We start from the raw sequence: 15,928 nt of genomic DNA, 5'->3' as shown, positions 1-15,928 counted from the left end.
TTTTTTCAGTCTGTACCTCTCCCAAATGTGCCCAAAGGGCTTATGGGTGGGCTTGGTCATAGAACTAATTGACTGGGGGGGGAATAGATAGTTACTGCTAGTAAATACTGTATTGTCTATTGCTTCTAGCTCAGATTTAGTTCTCCAAAGGGCAACTTTCCTTTTAAGTTCAAGACTACTAAGGATTCACGTCATATATTCATATCTTTTTATATTGATGAATGGCAAAACTTTAGAAATAATGCATAAAACACTGTATCTCTCATGACACGGATGTTGGTAGTAATTGAACTTTGGATCCTTTTACCAGATAGCTGCAGCCTGTTTTTGTAAGATGCCTTTTCATATGCAGTGTCAATATGAGTCAAACTGGGCTAAGTATAATACAAGTAATGATGATGCAGCATTTCTGTTGCTGCTACCTTACTGTATTTTATTAAATTTATGTAAAGTTGCGTTGAAGTGTTCTCCAGCTCATCTCAATGTAATTTTTTTTTGTTAGCATTCATTATATGGCAGGTCCAGTAATATCCTAACAGTCTACCAATGGACTCAGAAGCTAAAGAAGGTGATGAGGAAAGTCTGCAAACTGCTTTCAAAAAGCTGAGAGTAGATCCAGCTGGGTAGGTGACTGTGGCTTCTTGAATTCATCTTTTATATATTATTTTTATTTTATTATTATTTAGATTTATTGCCCACTGCTATTGGACAAGCTGTCTCGCGGCAGTGGGTTACATAAAAATGCCCCACAAAAATACATTAAAATCCTTAATCCCCCATTAAAACAAGTATCCTGGTGGAAAAAACTCCCCTCCCACTCAACCTACAATTTCCCCGGTGCCTCAGACGACTTATGGATGCTGACTCCACTACAGATGGTCTAATCTAGAGGGACCCGTCTAATCTAGGGACGCGGGAAATAAATCACAAAATAAATAAAATAAAATAAATGAATCTCCCACACCCTGACCTAAACCAGAGATCTGGCAGAAGAGCTCCGTTCCCAGCTCCCGGTCTTATCTCTTACCAGCTTTTCCTCCTCACCCCAAGTGCGGGGAACTGGAATGGAGGAGGAGGACTAGGGGGGCAGGAAAGGGCCTCTGATTGGCCTCACTATTGGGGGTATGTTCTCTAGTGAGGGCCAATCAGAGGCTTGGCAAGTCATCGGAAGGATGCTCATCTTTTTATGCAGTATGATACACAGACACAAACAATTACTTTACTGTTCTTATTGGTGGTCTTTTTATTGGGATTGTATTCTATTCACATTTTTTTATTAATAAAGAGAACATCTTTATGTGTGGATGAAGAGGATGCAAAAACTGGCCAGGAAAAAGTAGGTGTTAGTGTTGAAATGCAGAAATGCATCCCAAGACATGTCTTTCAATGGGAGGAGCATTCTAGAATGTGAATGTTCAACCGGCTGAAAGCATGCACTGTGGATAAATCATATTTTCCCCTGGATATGCATTTGTATGCATATCCAGTTCTTCAATGAGTTTCTGATCCAAAAGTGATAAATTCACAGAAAAATGCTTGGACACTTAAATATGATGCATTTAACTTATATATCCATGACAGATTTTTTTTTTTGGAAATACACCTATTTGATTTATAATAGGAATAAAATATGTAACCATGATTTCTTTTTCATTTATCAGTATTGTTCAAAAAGTGAAGCATTATACAGCTACCCAAAAATTAAATCACAGAAATCTCATCAGCCTTCACTGAAACTGCTTGAGCATGTTTTCTCCGTTCTCTACCTGTGCTTTGCCTTTTATACCCTGTTGGAGAGGTGTCTTTCATCCTTTCCACTTCCCTGAAATTATATAGTTTTGAAAAGCTTTTTTGGTCTGAATTGTTGGAACTGTATTCCCATTTTCAACCTAGCCATTCCCTAGGTTTGGTGTAGTGGTTAGGAGTGCGGACTTCTAATCTGGTGAGCCGGGTTCAATTTTGCACTCCCCCACATGCAGCCAGCTGGGTGGCCTTGGTCTCACTACAACACTGATAAAGCTGTTCTGACTAAGCAGTAATATCAGGGCTCTCTCAGCCTCACCTACATCACAGGGTGTCTGTTGTGGGGAGAGGAAAGGGAAGGCGACTGTAAGACGCTTTGAGACTCCTTCGGGTAGAGAAAAGCGGCATATAAGAACCAACTCTTCTTATTTTTCTATTCTGGAGAAACAATATTTGTCTAGCGGTTTTACTCTGTTATATAAAAACAACTACCACAGATTTCAAACACTTATATTTACATAAGTTACTTTAGGACTTGAATGCTAGGTAGCTTTCATGTCCTATTGACTGTTTCATCTGTAAATTAATTGTTTGCTTACTTTACTGCAAGTTAGAGCCAAGGTTCTAACCAGAATATTTCTTGCACTGAACATTAGGATTAAGAAAAGAGGAAGCATATGTAGCTGCTTCTATTTTGTATTACTCTTCCTCTTACTGAATGAATTATCCATGGCCATAAATAGCCACCTGGTTATTTTAAATAAAACCAACCGTGCAGCAATATATTTGTGATAATAGCCAGGTACAGCTTATATGACTTTTCAATGAAAAATTAAATGACAGAAAATTTGGTTACCTTTTGAATCGTTTCATCCAGGTCAGGTAAACAGTAATATGACCAGTCAGTAACTGTAAATTGTTTGTATGATGCCTTGTGCTATCATGTAGTGCAGTGGTCCTCAACCTTCCTAATGCCACGACCCTTTAATACAGTTCCTCATGATGTGGTGACCCCCAACCATAAAATTAGGCAAGTGTTCTTTCACAGAAATTAAACCATCACTGACCAAGGGTGTGAAGATCCATTGTTCATGATTGTATATAAATTGGTGGTTGCCTTCAGGAGGAGCGACAACAGTGGTGCCACCCCCACCCCCGGCCAAGCTGCTTACCCTGTCGCGACCCCTGTGAAAGAGTCGCTCACCCCCAAAGGGGTCCCGACCCCCCGGTTGAGAACTACTGATGTAGTGGAATGTACAGGGTAAAGGCAAACTTTTCCCCTACCCAAAATGTTCGTTTAGCTTTTGAGTTCTAAAATTCCAACAGCACAATCTTAGATGTCCAAGCAATAATTTTGTGCCTGTCCTTTTAATTCTAACAATCACACAGTGGCAGTATGGCAGTACTACATCATACATCCTACTCCATTATCCATAAGTAATAAATCGGAAATCTCTTCCAGATGATTGGAGAGATGCTTAGGCATGCCTTGTAACTATGCCTTAAATGTCTTGTAAATCTGCCAGTGAACCCATCATTTTAGAGCAAAGCTTTGATGGTATGATAGTAAAGAAAATGATTGCAGCCTTCTGATCGATCATACAATTATTAGAAATAGACTATAGTTCTGTATATTGGTTTGACTGTTTTTGACCCTTGGTTCTTACCAAGAGCAGTATGTTCCTCTCCAGAATATAGCTTCCTCATGAGTCAGAGAAGGGAATGTTTTGAGCAAGGTCAAGCCAGTCTTGTGTGCCAAGACCAGAAGGCATGAGTAAGCCATTACAATATGTAAACCTTGGGGGCTGGGATTGATGCCCGGCAAAAACCTGGATCCCTGTCAGCAGTTCATTGAAGGCTAGTGTAAGTTCTCGGGAGGTGGAGCTGGAAAGTAGAGACCCCAGGCTGTTGGCTCATCCTGTAAGGAAAGCATATTTAACACTATGTAATACTATTGTTCTCTGCACAGATTTGGGAACTCCATTGTTTCTATTTTTTGCTGCAGTAAATAAATATTAAAAAGGCTTTCCTCTCAGTGTGATCAAATTGGGAGTGTTACACTGGGCTAAAGAACCCTGAGTAGGTCACTTGGCTGTTAGCTTTAACATGCTGTATTAACTTTAACTTAGGTCTACCTCAATAACTGAAGGTACAGGTCTGAGAGCTCCTGTCCGAGCAACTGGGGATGGAGCCAGGCATCAGACCATCTGCTCAAGAGAGACCTGGCATGGGTAAGATTTGCTGCTGCTGGTTTTCTGTTCAAGCCACATTCCCCTTAAAAATTAAATCCATTTTATTGACCTTCCAAATGCAGTTGTTAATACGTGCTTAGCCAGTGCAATCAATTAAAAATCTGCTATTTGATTTCCTCTGCCATCCTTTAATAACTTGTCTCATGGTGAGGGTGGTTTGTAAATGACTGGAATAAATTATATGATTTGTTCATTCGTTTTTGTGTGAAGTAGCACAACAAAATTTGAGTCCCCTGGAACCTTTAAGACCGCCAAAGATTTATTCTTTGTTGGTCTTAAAGGTGCCATTGGTCTTAAAGGTGCCATTTTGTTATATGATTTGTGTTAGCTGCAGTTAACCTAAGGAGGGGCATTGTGAGCTGAGAAAATTGCACTTCACAGGCAGAAACCATTGTACCCATGGGACTCTGCTGTGCGGTCTTCAACCCCATGATCTTTTCAGTCGACTTATGCGTCAGTGGATCTATTCTCACAACTATAGAAAATCTTTTTAGTTAACACTTTAAATATGTTCCAGAATCAGATTCTCAGTAACTCTGCTGTTCTCTATTAAGGTGTGCAAGAAAACCCCTGAGAGGGGCAACGAGGCCACAGCGTCGCAGGCGTTCCAAATCTCCTGTCCTGCATCCCCCCAAGTTTACATACTGCAGTATGAAAGCATCCTCTGCAGGTAACCAGCTGAAGCACAAAAGCCAGGCAGATGTTTCAAAGAGCAAACTCAGTCCAGAGCCTGGCGTTCCAGAAGAGCCATACTTGGGAGGAAAGAGGTGCCCTCTTTTTGACAGCAATAGCTGCAGGAGAGCCAGAGCAGAGCACCAGAGCACTTGCACAAGTGAGCAACCTTCAGAGAATTTGAGAAAAAGCTGTCCTGCTTTCTCCTTGGCCTTTGAGACCAGCCTGGATCCCAGCCATCCTTCAGATTTCCAGTCGTTATCCAAGTTGAGTTACGTGAAACAGTGCTCTTGTCTGGACAAGGAATGCCGATGCAACCCATGGCAAGCGATAGAAGCATATTCGTTCTCTGGCTTGCGGAGCGTCCTGTCAGAATGCGAAAAAGCAGTCCTGGAAGTGCGTTCACAGTCGTTGCCAAACAGGTCACCCTCTGGTACATGTTCGTCAGGCTCTGCCCGGTCGTGTTCTGAGCAAGCTCGTGTCTTTGTGGATGATGTGACTATTGAAGATCTTTCAGGGTACATGGAGTATTATTTGTATATTCCCAAGAAAATGTCCCACATGGCAGAGATGATGTACACTTGACATGAGAATCATGAGTTGGCCATTCAGTGTGGTAGTGAGATGTCCCCTCAGTGCCATAGTTGGAAATGTATCCATTGTTACTGCTGCGTGTTTGATCAAATGTTTATTTGCGCCATACAGTGTAGTTTTTTAAATAAAGTGAAAAAGAGACAATGGCCTCTGTCTGAAAGGTGCATTGCATTCACTGTTTTGAGGATGTAAAATTCCCTTTCTCGATCCATTCTAATGTTCTCACTGTATCACCAAAAGTACTGTATTTTTAAAATCTAAAATGTATCTTTCTTAAAACCCAGCAAGATTTTCTGTCTTAAAAGAGAATTTAATGAATTGAATATGCCTGAGCCAACTTTTCTTGAAGAACGCTGAGATAGTTCCTAGTATGTATTGATGTCATGGTTTTAGTAGAGCTCCAGCAGATATACCCAGAAATGACTTAGCATAAATAGGGAAGTGCAAAGCTCATCTGAAGAAGTTTTCGAGCTTTAATGAAAAACTTTGCCTTCGGCATGCCTTTGTTTTGCCTGCAAAATTCATTTTGAATTTTGTTTGGATCAAATTTAAAATGGCAACTCTCTCAACATAATAAATGTATCTCAAGATTAATCGCCCTCTATTTCTGTTTAGCATTCCACTTCTGGATTTCCTTCCAAACAGATTTTGTATTGTATGGAAGAAGTATAAACCAATAAGTCTGCTGAGAAGTCCTGCACAGTCTTTCTACATCTCTGGAACATTACTCAGCTGAATTTGTAAAGGACACATGTGAACTTAAACACAGCAGAAATACTAGTGTGGATCTTTAAGAGCTTTTTATATAAGCCATCACTGCCTTCCTCCTAGTAATTGTCCAAGTGGATGGATGCTTCAAAAATAACTGGTGCCATGTTACAAGGCCAGCTGTACATGCCACACAAATTCTAGCCTGCTTTATCAGTGGCCTCTTGCAAGCTTTAAGAATTCTGAGCTTGCTGCTTCTTTCACTTCTATCTGTACTTTAGGAAGGAGGCAGTATTGTCAATCCTAACTCTTAAATTAGGAATTTGCATTGTGGTTTTAATCCTGGATTCTATTCCAGTGCTATCTTCAGTGGCAGCATAGTGATTTTCCAAGTAAAATAAATGTATAAGCTCTGGATGTTATCATCTTGTCTCTCAGTTAGCTTGTGAGTTGAAAACTTAATATAGAAAATAGGCCTCCCCTAAATCACAGAAATGACTGAATATACAAATGGAGAAGCAGCTACAGGTAGCTGAGTGCTTCTTCACCTAGTAGCAAGAACAAGCTACAACAGAGCAGAAAAAATTTCTAAGTGGAGAGAAAGTGGCCGATTTTCCTTTTATAGGACTTGGAAATTTAAAATGAGGTATGATAGATCTCACCAATGTTTAGTGGGATTAAAGATTAAACAGTTGAAAAACTAAAATAATCAGTTGTACCATAAAAGTAGGGCAGGTTCTCACATGCATTTGAATGACATTGTCAAGATACCGTGTATTCAGTCCTGCACTTGAATGAAGTCACCCAAATGCGTGGCAATCCATGCTGCATTGAGGGAGCTGGCAATAGTCAACGTCTCAGTGCATTGTGCCCTGGTGATTTGCAGCTGAAGGTATGAAGTTGCTCTATCAGGTGGCCAAACTGTGGCTCTCCAGTACAATTTTTATTCCTTGCACTTGAAGGGTGACAAGTTCCTCCTCACATTTCGTGAAGGATATTAAGATTATCAGACTTAGTTTTGACAAACAGGTTCTCATCCTGTGCTCAAGTGTGTAGAGAAAATGCACTGTTGCGTGACAACAAGGCTGAATTACTGCTTTAAGACCAAGGTTCACTTTGAAACTATGGTAACTGGGCCTATTTTAAGACGCAACAAGGAAATTAGACCGTGCATAAGCGCTTGACCTACCAATCCCATTTCCCAGGAGATGAATGCTTTCTTACTGTGGTTTAATGAAAAGGTTCCCAATATCATTAGTACAGAATGTCTCTGAGTGTAATCTCATATCACAGATTAATTTTCTTCTCCCCATTTTAGGGTACAAGAAAGGCAAGAAAAGTCAGTGCTGGAGCCAAGAGTAGAAGGCAGTAAGATTAACTTTCAATATTTTAGTTAATTAGTCAAATTGAATTTGTCAAATACCTCTTAGTGATGGTTAAATAATCAGCAGAAAGATGCAGCATCTGAGAGAAGTCAGTGGAATTGGTCGTTTCAATCACCATTTATACCGGGCTTGCTGTGTAATAAATAGACCACTAGATGGAGCTTTGGTTCTTGTTCTTTACAGCCTTCTTAGTCTTCAGCACAGAAACTCAAGAAAATCTGAGGCTGTGAATAAATGTTTCCAAATCCATATATTATCCAGTTATTTATTTTCCAAAACTTTAGTTTTCAAATAACTTTGGCAATCAAAACGGGATCCTAGGTATTTCATTCACTCACTTTCCCTTCTTTGGTGAAGAGAGCTTTCCCCACAATTAAATGTATATGATCTCATATTGGCATATCGCTCATCCATTAGAGGTAGTCAAACTGCCCATTAGGGGTAGTCAAACTGCGGCCCTCCAGATGTCCGTGGACTACAATTCCCAGGAGCCCCTGCCAGCAAATGCTGGCAGGGGCTCCTGGGAATTGTAGTCCACGGACATCTGGAGGGCCGCAGTTACTACCCCTGCATTATGGGATCGTTCTCAGACGTGAACTCAAATAAAAGCTATCCCCAGATAGGAGCAATTACTGAAGAAGGGAAAGTGGGTGAATGAAATACCAAGGATCCCATTTCGCTTGCCAGTTATTTGAAAACTAAAGTTTTGGAAAATAAGTAATTGGACAAAAACATGGATTTGGAACCATTTATTCACAGCTTCAGATTTCCTTGAGTTTTTGTGCTGATTTCATGTGAGGAATCTACAGTTCATTAGCCTTCCTAGTCTTAGCAAAAGGATTTTTTTCAGAATGGTGGTGGTTCTCCTTTCTATATTTGGCTAAACCTTCCCAATAGAATTGCCATGTAAGTATGAGATTTCAGTACAGCAATGCCTGAAAAGTCTATCCTCATTTAAACCTTCCAGTGAGTGCAGGCAAGTGAAATCTTAGGTTAAGAGGTGAGAAAATCTTACCAGATTTTCCTGTTGATCCTGGGATGGTGGAGTGGGGGTGTTCATGTTGATTTCATGATCAGCCTGTTTGCTATTCAAATGGAGTTTCTCCTGTATTGTTTGCCAGGGGGAAAGCTGGTAGGATCAAGCCTGATAATCTTCTTACTGTGTGGTCTAGAAACTTTAACAGAAGGATGAAACCACCATAGATTTTCAAAGATGCTAAAAATGTGATTTTATTCATTAAGGCTTGTGGGGGGGAGGTAAACATATAGGACGCAGTTGCAAATAAGTAAAACATTGACCTTAAAATTAATGTTTTGGAGTTGCAAAAGTTACTTTCATATAAAAAACCTAGATTCAAATGAGTAGCTGTGTCAGTCTGAAGTAGCACAATAAAATCAGAGTCCAGTAGCACCTTTAAGACCAACAAAGATTTAATCAAGGCGTGAGCTTTCGAGTGCAAGCACCCTTCGTCAGACTATGATCTTCTTACAAGACAGGGAATATAATGCAAAAATCAGTTCTGTTACATCTATGTCACAACCAGATACAGCCAATGAATCCCCTAGAATATATGTGTAACAGGTACTTTTCTCAGAAGCTAAAAGCTGTACATATATTTACATGGGTATGTGTAGGAACATTTGCACTGAGATCCTCTAAGCTTTAAGCAGGAATTCTTTAGAGTGAAAAATCTGTGATCACTTAACAGTGATCACTTAATTTGCTGTATCTGTATACCCTCTTTCCTTCAAGCACCTCAGCATGGCATGCATGAGAACAATCCCATTTTATCCTCACAGGATCACTGTGTGATAGGATGGGTTGAGATATCATGATTGGCCTAAAGCTAACCACTGATTATCAAGGCTGAGACACAAATTGAACCCAGTTTTCCTGGATCCTGGTATGACACTGTCCTGAGAATTCCCCACACTGTTTGCAAGTGTGTGGCACTGTCCCAGGTATTCCACACTCCATTTGCAAGTGTGTCTGCTTACAGAGCATTCACACATATAGATCACTTGCAAATTGAAAATAGACCACTGCAAATTGAAAACAGGACTGTTGGCTTTTTATCTACCCCACTCCTGTGTTTTTAACACTGAAGGATCTACAAAAATTAAAAGATGCAACTTTTTACTTTGTTAGTATGGCTGTTAAAATCTTACATGTAGAGCTGTTGTTATATAAAGGGATGAAAATACTGCTAGTAAAAGGGGGCACACACAGAAACAATAAAAGCTGAGAGTCTTGTTTCTCTTGGTATCTTCCAGCCAGCTGGAGTATGGAGGTTTTGATTCCAGCAAGGCGCGGAAGCATAGTTCAGTGAACAGGCTTGTTTCATTGAGAAAAATGCTACTGCAAAATAGAATGAGGAGTCAGCTGTCCAGAACTCTTTTCCAGCTGGAATAATGCTGAACCATTATTAATCAGGATGAAACCACTGCAGATTGTAAAACTTCAGGCAAATTGCTTAATAATGAATTATTTAGGATTATTTAGGATGTTTTCTTAGGATTTTTGAAATGGGCTTCTAAACATCCCACCGAGCAACTTATTTCCTGCTGATGCTTGCAGATACAGCCACCCCATGTTGCTGCCTTTTGCAAAGCAACCACATTTCTGTGGTTTGGAGACAGGTGAGGCTCTAGGAACAGCATATAATTTGAATCCTTTCTGTCCCAAGAAGCCATGACTGACATAGGAATCAGCAGCCGACTGGGAAGATGGGCATCATCTTGGCTCAGTTTTAAAAGGGAATGTTGTAGGCTGGATGCGTCACAACCAGCCTAGCTACTCTCCTCCCCCTGAATGTTTGTTTGCTTTTTGTCCATCTTTTCCTGCACAGAACTCTGGATGGCATCTTCTCTGGACTTCCCTGGAAAGTAAGTTCGATTGGGCTGGGCTCTAGTGACTTGCTTGGGGCTGCCTCGTGTCCTCCCTTCCCATCTGTTAGTAACACCAGTGAGCTAACTCCTGGCTTAAGGCAGTGCTAGTCTGGGCATTTCTTGAATAAGTTGTAGGGCAGGAGGTCATTGGGGAGGTACTGCTTTCCCTCTTCCCAATGAGTGTTCAGATGTGACCACTCTGAACATGGTGACCCGCCCCTAACCCTGGGGAAAGCTGGTTGTGCCTGGTCACCTGTGAACTTGATGTTCATGTGGCCATCATAAGGGCAGAAGTATATAGACTCCTTCCCCAGAAGCATGAAAAGCACCAAACATTGTGTTCCAAGAGGCACAGAATATTGAGGGCATTTAAGCATCAGTTAAGAATGGGGGGTGGAATTGCCCCCAGTTTATAGTATCATGCATGCGGAGAGGAATAGGGTTGAGGGCTGTGTGCTGTGAAACTTGCATTCCCCAGCCCTGAACCCTTGCACTGCAGCTGCCTGGGCACTGGACATTAGCACTAGACTGCTGGGGTTGGGGGCCAGATAAGCAAAAAGCTATTCATCTATTCCTGGAGCTCAGCAATGCTGCTCTATTGTATTAGGGAAATAATATTTTTTCTTTTAATCATTCCTCCTCGTGCACCAATTCATTGCGTGCCCCCCAAAACTATTTTTGGTGTTGTGATCCACCACAAACACGTAAGAAATGCTGAGTTTACCATGTGTGCAGACATTACCAATCAAATATCTCCATTTCATAAGAACTTTTGAAAATGTCCAGTACTTCAGAGATTTCAGAAATCCATATAACCAGTTATCTTCCTACATTGTAATTCTTAAAGACTCTGGAGTTGCCTTGAGAACTGGTCAGCCTAAGTGCTTAGAAGCCAGGGGAAAAAGTGAAGCCAAGAGGAAATTCACATAATTTAGCTCACCACTTTCACACCCCAGGTTGGGAGTTGTTTTTATTATTGCGAAATAAAACAGGAGTCCAGCATGGCAAAGACTAACAGAATTTATTCCAGCGGAAGCTTTCGTGAGTCAGTGCTCACTTCATCAGATCCATCTCTTAAAAGTGGAAGTCTGTCTGTCACATATAAACATTAATAGCTTACCACCAAAAATTAATCAGGAATTCAGTAGGTAGTTCTAGGCAAGTCTTCACAGTTTGACACTCCCCTCCACACATACACAAACTCACCCCTAGCACCGCCAGTCCCCGATACCCTGGTTGTACAGCTTATCACCAGGTGACAAAGCTCAGTTCTCCTGGAGAAAATGGCTGCTTTTGACGTGGCCTCCATTGCATTATACTCCACTGAGGTCCCTGCCTGCCCCAAATCCCATCCGGCTCCACCCCCAAGTCTGCAAGTAGTTCCCAACCCAAAGCTGGCAACCCTACTGATCCCTGTTATAGGCGAGGGCAATAATAATGGCCTGCAAAATGATCTATATTTCCCCAAATTAAATTTCTGTGCACCTACCCAGAATGTGATAACTCTGAAGGCAAATATATGCGTTTTATCACTTTAACTACTCAACGATATGGGCCTACTCTGTTCTGACCAGATGTAGTATAGTAACATCGTGGATGGGGGGGGCACTAAGCCCTCAGAGTTTGTTAGAACACGTGTGAGGCTGGCCTCCATTTGTGGTGCGCCAGCTGCCTTGCTATTGGATGGCGGCCCTGTTGCCAAGCCCTAAGTTGCCAAGTCATAACCCTGGCAACCTGAGGCTTGCTGAGAGAATGGCAGTCTGGTTGTCAAGAGCAACAGGGAAAGGACCAGAAGGATCCCTCTGTGTCCCACAAGTGGGAGGGCCTATTAAGCCCTTATTAGGTTGGGCTGAGGAGGAGTCCCCTGTGCTCATTCCCAGCCCACTGGACTGGGAAAGCAAGAGAGCCAGTGGGGAATAACAAGGTATGGAGGAACCTTACTATTTGCTGTTTTTACTTGCTTCATTTATAGTCTGCCTTTCTTACTGAGACTGGCAGCAGATTACACAAGGTAAAAGAATGATGCCATAAAAATGTAATAGAAGCAATGCATAAAAACTGGATTACAAAATGACAAGAGCAACGGGAAAATGACAGCATGATAAAGCCAGTAAACAATGCAACAAGGCTGCATTACAAAATTAGAAAACTGCAAGAAAAATGCTAGTAGGCATACAAAAAATGCAATAAAAAATCATAAATATTCAGAGACTCCAAAACTTTCACCTTAATTGCCATCATGGTGTAGTGATTAAGTGAGCTAGGCTTGATTCCCTATTCCTCCACCTGCAGCCAGCCAGGTGACCTTGGGCTCCTGACAGCCCTAGTAGTATTGTTCTCATTGAGCAGAAATATCAGGGCTCTCTCAGCCTCACCTACCTCACAGGGTGTTGTGCGGAGAGGAAAGGAAGGCGATTGTAAGCTGCTTTGAGACTCCTGATAGAGAAAAGCAGGGTATAAAAACACCTCTTTACAAAAGTGCCTTCCTGGTGCAGTCCCTTCACCTCCATGACCCCTGTCAAACAAGGATACAACATTTGACCAAAAGAAGCATGTGCATTCATTTTTCTTGAATGTATTAATTCCTGCACACACAAAGAAAGGGATTACATGGTTTCTTTTTCTTGCCCTTTATTATGGTCAAACTTTCTAGCAAGTAATGATATACATGACAAAAGGAGTATTATATCAGTTAACTTACCTCTATAAACCCTTTGGGCTTACCTCACATTTTTCAGTCTGTGGCCCCCTTCAAATGTGTTAGAGCCCCCCAAGGGAAGGTATTAAGAATCTTCTGAGATACAACCTACCACTCTGCTCAGTAAAGTTTGAAACTTTCCTCCAGCCTAGGGGGCCTCCCTCCAAGTTAGAAGAGCTGGAGAACATGCCCTGGAGTTGAAAATGAGTCATGGCAACCCCTTCCATGAGATATTTTAGGCAAGAGATTTGCCATTACCTTTCTCTGCACAGTAAGCCCAGTCTAATTTTGGTGGTCTCCCATCCAAGTACAAGCCCTGACTAAGCTGGGTTATTTAAGCTGCTCCTCTAGTGGCACAAAATTAGACTTAGAATCATAGAGTTGGAAGGGACTTCCAGGGTCATCAGCCCCCTGCACATGGTAGGAACTCACAACTACCTGCCTACCCACAGTGACCCCAATTTCATGCCCAAATGATCATCACCACCACAAAAAAATCTCCAGAATCCAGCCTGGCCTGGAGGAAATTCACCTACCATCCCATAGTGGCAATCAGCAATTCGCTGGGTATGCAAGGATGGGCCACAAGAGACAAACACTGGCACATCCCTTCTTGCCTACGCACTCCACTAATCACTAGATGCTAAATTGGAAGAAGGCTCCTTAGAATAGAGCAAGGCTTAAAACTTGGCTGAGTGGATTGGTAGGATACATGCCTCAGGCAAGTCTTGCTCTATTTGCCCTGTTACTTTTTTTTACCCCTGGACTGAATCTTTATCCTCGGCCAGCTCTCTGTTTCTTGCTGCTTTTATTGCTTTTCTAGGCTTCTCCGTACTTTAGTGATGCCTGATTGACTGTTTCCTTGTTTCAGCCTTGTCACTGGTCTCTCCAGCTATGGGCCCAGCGCCATTATTACTTATAAGAAACCTGGCGGGTGGGATGGAGGTATCCATGAGAGAATCTTTCATTTTCCTCACAAGAAAATCAAAATTGCTTTATAACCTACAGACTTCTAGGTGTTTCCAAATTAGGAATAGGTTTGAATGGTTTTCCCCATCACTACTGTAGGTGCTGATATAGCCTTTCTGATGGTAGGTTTCCCCACATTTTCTCTGTCCCATTTCTGCCCCTCCCCTGCCCCCATACACACATGGTAACAATTTCCCCCTCTGCCACTGCAGGAGTTTTTAAATTGGCTGTGGACATGGTATTATAGCTTGGTAAAATTATAAGCTTGGTGTAGTGGTTAAGAGTGCAGACTTCTAATCTGGCGAGCTACGTTTGGTTCCACGCTCCCCCACATGCAGCCAGCTGGGTGACCTTGGGCTCGCCACAGCACTGATAAAGCTGTTCTGACCAGGGCTCTCTCAGCCTCACCCACTTCACAGGTGCCTGTAGTGGGGAGAGGAAAGGGTAGGAGATCGTAAGCCGCTTGGGGACACCTTCTGGTAGAGAAAAGCAGCATATAAGAACCAACTCTTCATCTTCATAACAATCTGCCTACAGCTATTCCAAATTTTAATTTTTTTAAAAAAGCAAGTCCCTAACACCTGTTGTGGAGATATAGGAGGAAAGGTATGCCCACAACAAAAGAGTATCTCAAAACTGAAAGCTGGGGATTCACAGAACCTGATATACAGGCTGTTATAGCGATATAATACTGCCATTGCCTTTTTAAAAGTCCTTTGTGGAGAGCTGCTCCAGGGGGCAGGGGAGGGGAAGTAGCACTGATGTGGATAGAACTGGGAAGATCTGGACTTTTCCATCCACATGCATGCCACCCTGGCCACGTGGTGATCTTTCCCAAAACAAGGCTGCAAGGCAGGCTTGAGAAACGATTGATGGGAAACCCTAGAAGGTTCATGAAAGCTTCACAGTGCTGTGGGGAAGTGGCATGAAAAACTCCTGTTCAATTGCATCTAATCCGGGGCCCCCGTCTGTTCTCTCAAAGCACTGAATCAGCTCCCTCTGCAAAGACCTGGAGGTAGAATTCATTCCCTGCTGTTCTCCCCAGCACTCCAAGGTATATTGCCTCTGAACACGGATGTTGCATTTGTTATAGCCTGGGAGAGGCACACCCTCTATGAAACTGTCTGATATTTCTGTGTAAGTCCTGACTACCACTCTATGGTCACCAGATCTCCACACCTGAAATTAAAAAGGTCAAGGTCAAACACTCTCAGACTTAATAAGATGGCAAATTCACCGATATTTGCATAACAGGGCTTTCTGGATAAGGGAAAAAATATATCAGTATTCTGAATCCTCCTCCCCATAGAAGTGGGACTACCCTTAGGTCAACATCCGTCCCCTTTCTCTGAATACTGGATTGTGTTAATACTTGATGTGTTAATTACTACCCTGCTGGAAGCCATTCCAATCAAAGAAGGCTACACACCTTGTATATATATATGTATATATAATGTTAATAATATGCAAGACCTTCCAGTCCTGTGTGGATGCTGAGGTTTGTCGTCAGGTGGCTCAGACTCTCTGTTGTGTCTGTGATTGGAACAATGCATGAGCAGTGCAGCAGCCAGCCTCAGTTGCAACCCTGCCATGGGTGTAAAGAGGTGGTGATTTAGCACACATGCACACACAGCTACTCCTCGGCTTCTCTTCCCAAACCAGGTGCTGCTTCTGATCCTGCTGACCCCGGGCTCCCTGTGCCAATCCGGAGTGAGTAATGAAATTCAAGCCCTTCGGCTCCGGCAAGGATGCTGTTTCCATGAGCCCATGTGATGCTTCGATAGTACAGCAGCTGCAGCTCTTCCTTTCTCCCGTTCTTCCATAATCTCGGGGCTGTCATGGCGACTCCCAACAATGTGACTCCCACCAACTGCAGCTGGTGGCCTATTTCAGCCCTGGAGAACGATGCAGGCAAATCCATGGAGAATGAGGAAATCCAGGACCCGGCACACCCTGCTTTCCGATCTAAGGACAGGCTGGTTTTGTACCACTGGACCCAGTCATTCAGCTCACAGAAG

The 15,928-nt window shown here is 42.4% G+C and overlaps 2 protein-coding genes across 14 annotated transcripts in view; both read left to right on the top strand.

Moving 5' to 3' along the window:
• The window catches only part of LOC143836335 (oxidative stress-responsive serine-rich protein 1-like), a 24,471-nt gene extending 8,762 nt beyond the window's left edge, over positions 1-15,709 (top strand). For 7 of the 11 annotated variants that reach the window (XM_077335519.1, XM_077335512.1, XM_077335513.1 and 4 more), the window contains exons 2-7: positions 503-623; positions 3,873-3,974; positions 4,550-5,185; positions 7,288-7,337; positions 9,933-9,994; positions 15,573-15,702. In XM_077335519.1, coding sequence (XP_077191634.1) covers positions 547-623; positions 3,873-3,974; positions 4,550-5,185; positions 7,288-7,337; positions 9,933-9,994; positions 15,573-15,683 — 1,038 coding nt within the window. In that variant the 5' untranslated portion in view covers positions 503-546 and the 3' untranslated portion in view covers positions 15,684-15,702. Of the gene's footprint in view, positions 1-502; positions 624-3,872; positions 3,975-4,549; positions 5,186-7,287; positions 7,338-9,628; positions 9,700-9,870; positions 9,995-10,203; positions 10,241-15,572 lie in introns of those variants that run through there. The other 4 variants (XM_077335523.1, XM_077335520.1, XM_077335522.1 and 1 more) reach the window with 4 other exon arrangements.
• The window catches only part of GDAP1L1 (ganglioside induced differentiation associated protein 1 like 1), a 47,325-nt gene continuing 47,102 nt past the window's right edge, over positions 15,706-15,928 (top strand). For all 3 annotated transcript variants that reach the window (XM_077335507.1, XM_077335506.1, XM_077335505.1), the window contains exon 1: positions 15,706-15,928. In XM_077335507.1, coding sequence (XP_077191622.1) covers positions 15,749-15,928 — 180 coding nt within the window. In that variant the 5' untranslated portion in view covers positions 15,706-15,748.

The sequence above is a fragment of the Paroedura picta genome, chromosome 4, assembly GCF_049243985.1.
Source record: "Paroedura picta isolate Pp20150507F chromosome 4, Ppicta_v3.0, whole genome shotgun sequence".
NCBI classification, from domain to species: domain Eukaryota; kingdom Metazoa; phylum Chordata; class Lepidosauria; order Squamata; family Gekkonidae; genus Paroedura; species Paroedura picta.
Note: the sequence above shows the minus strand (reverse complement) of the source record. Positions and strands in the feature narration are given on the sequence as shown.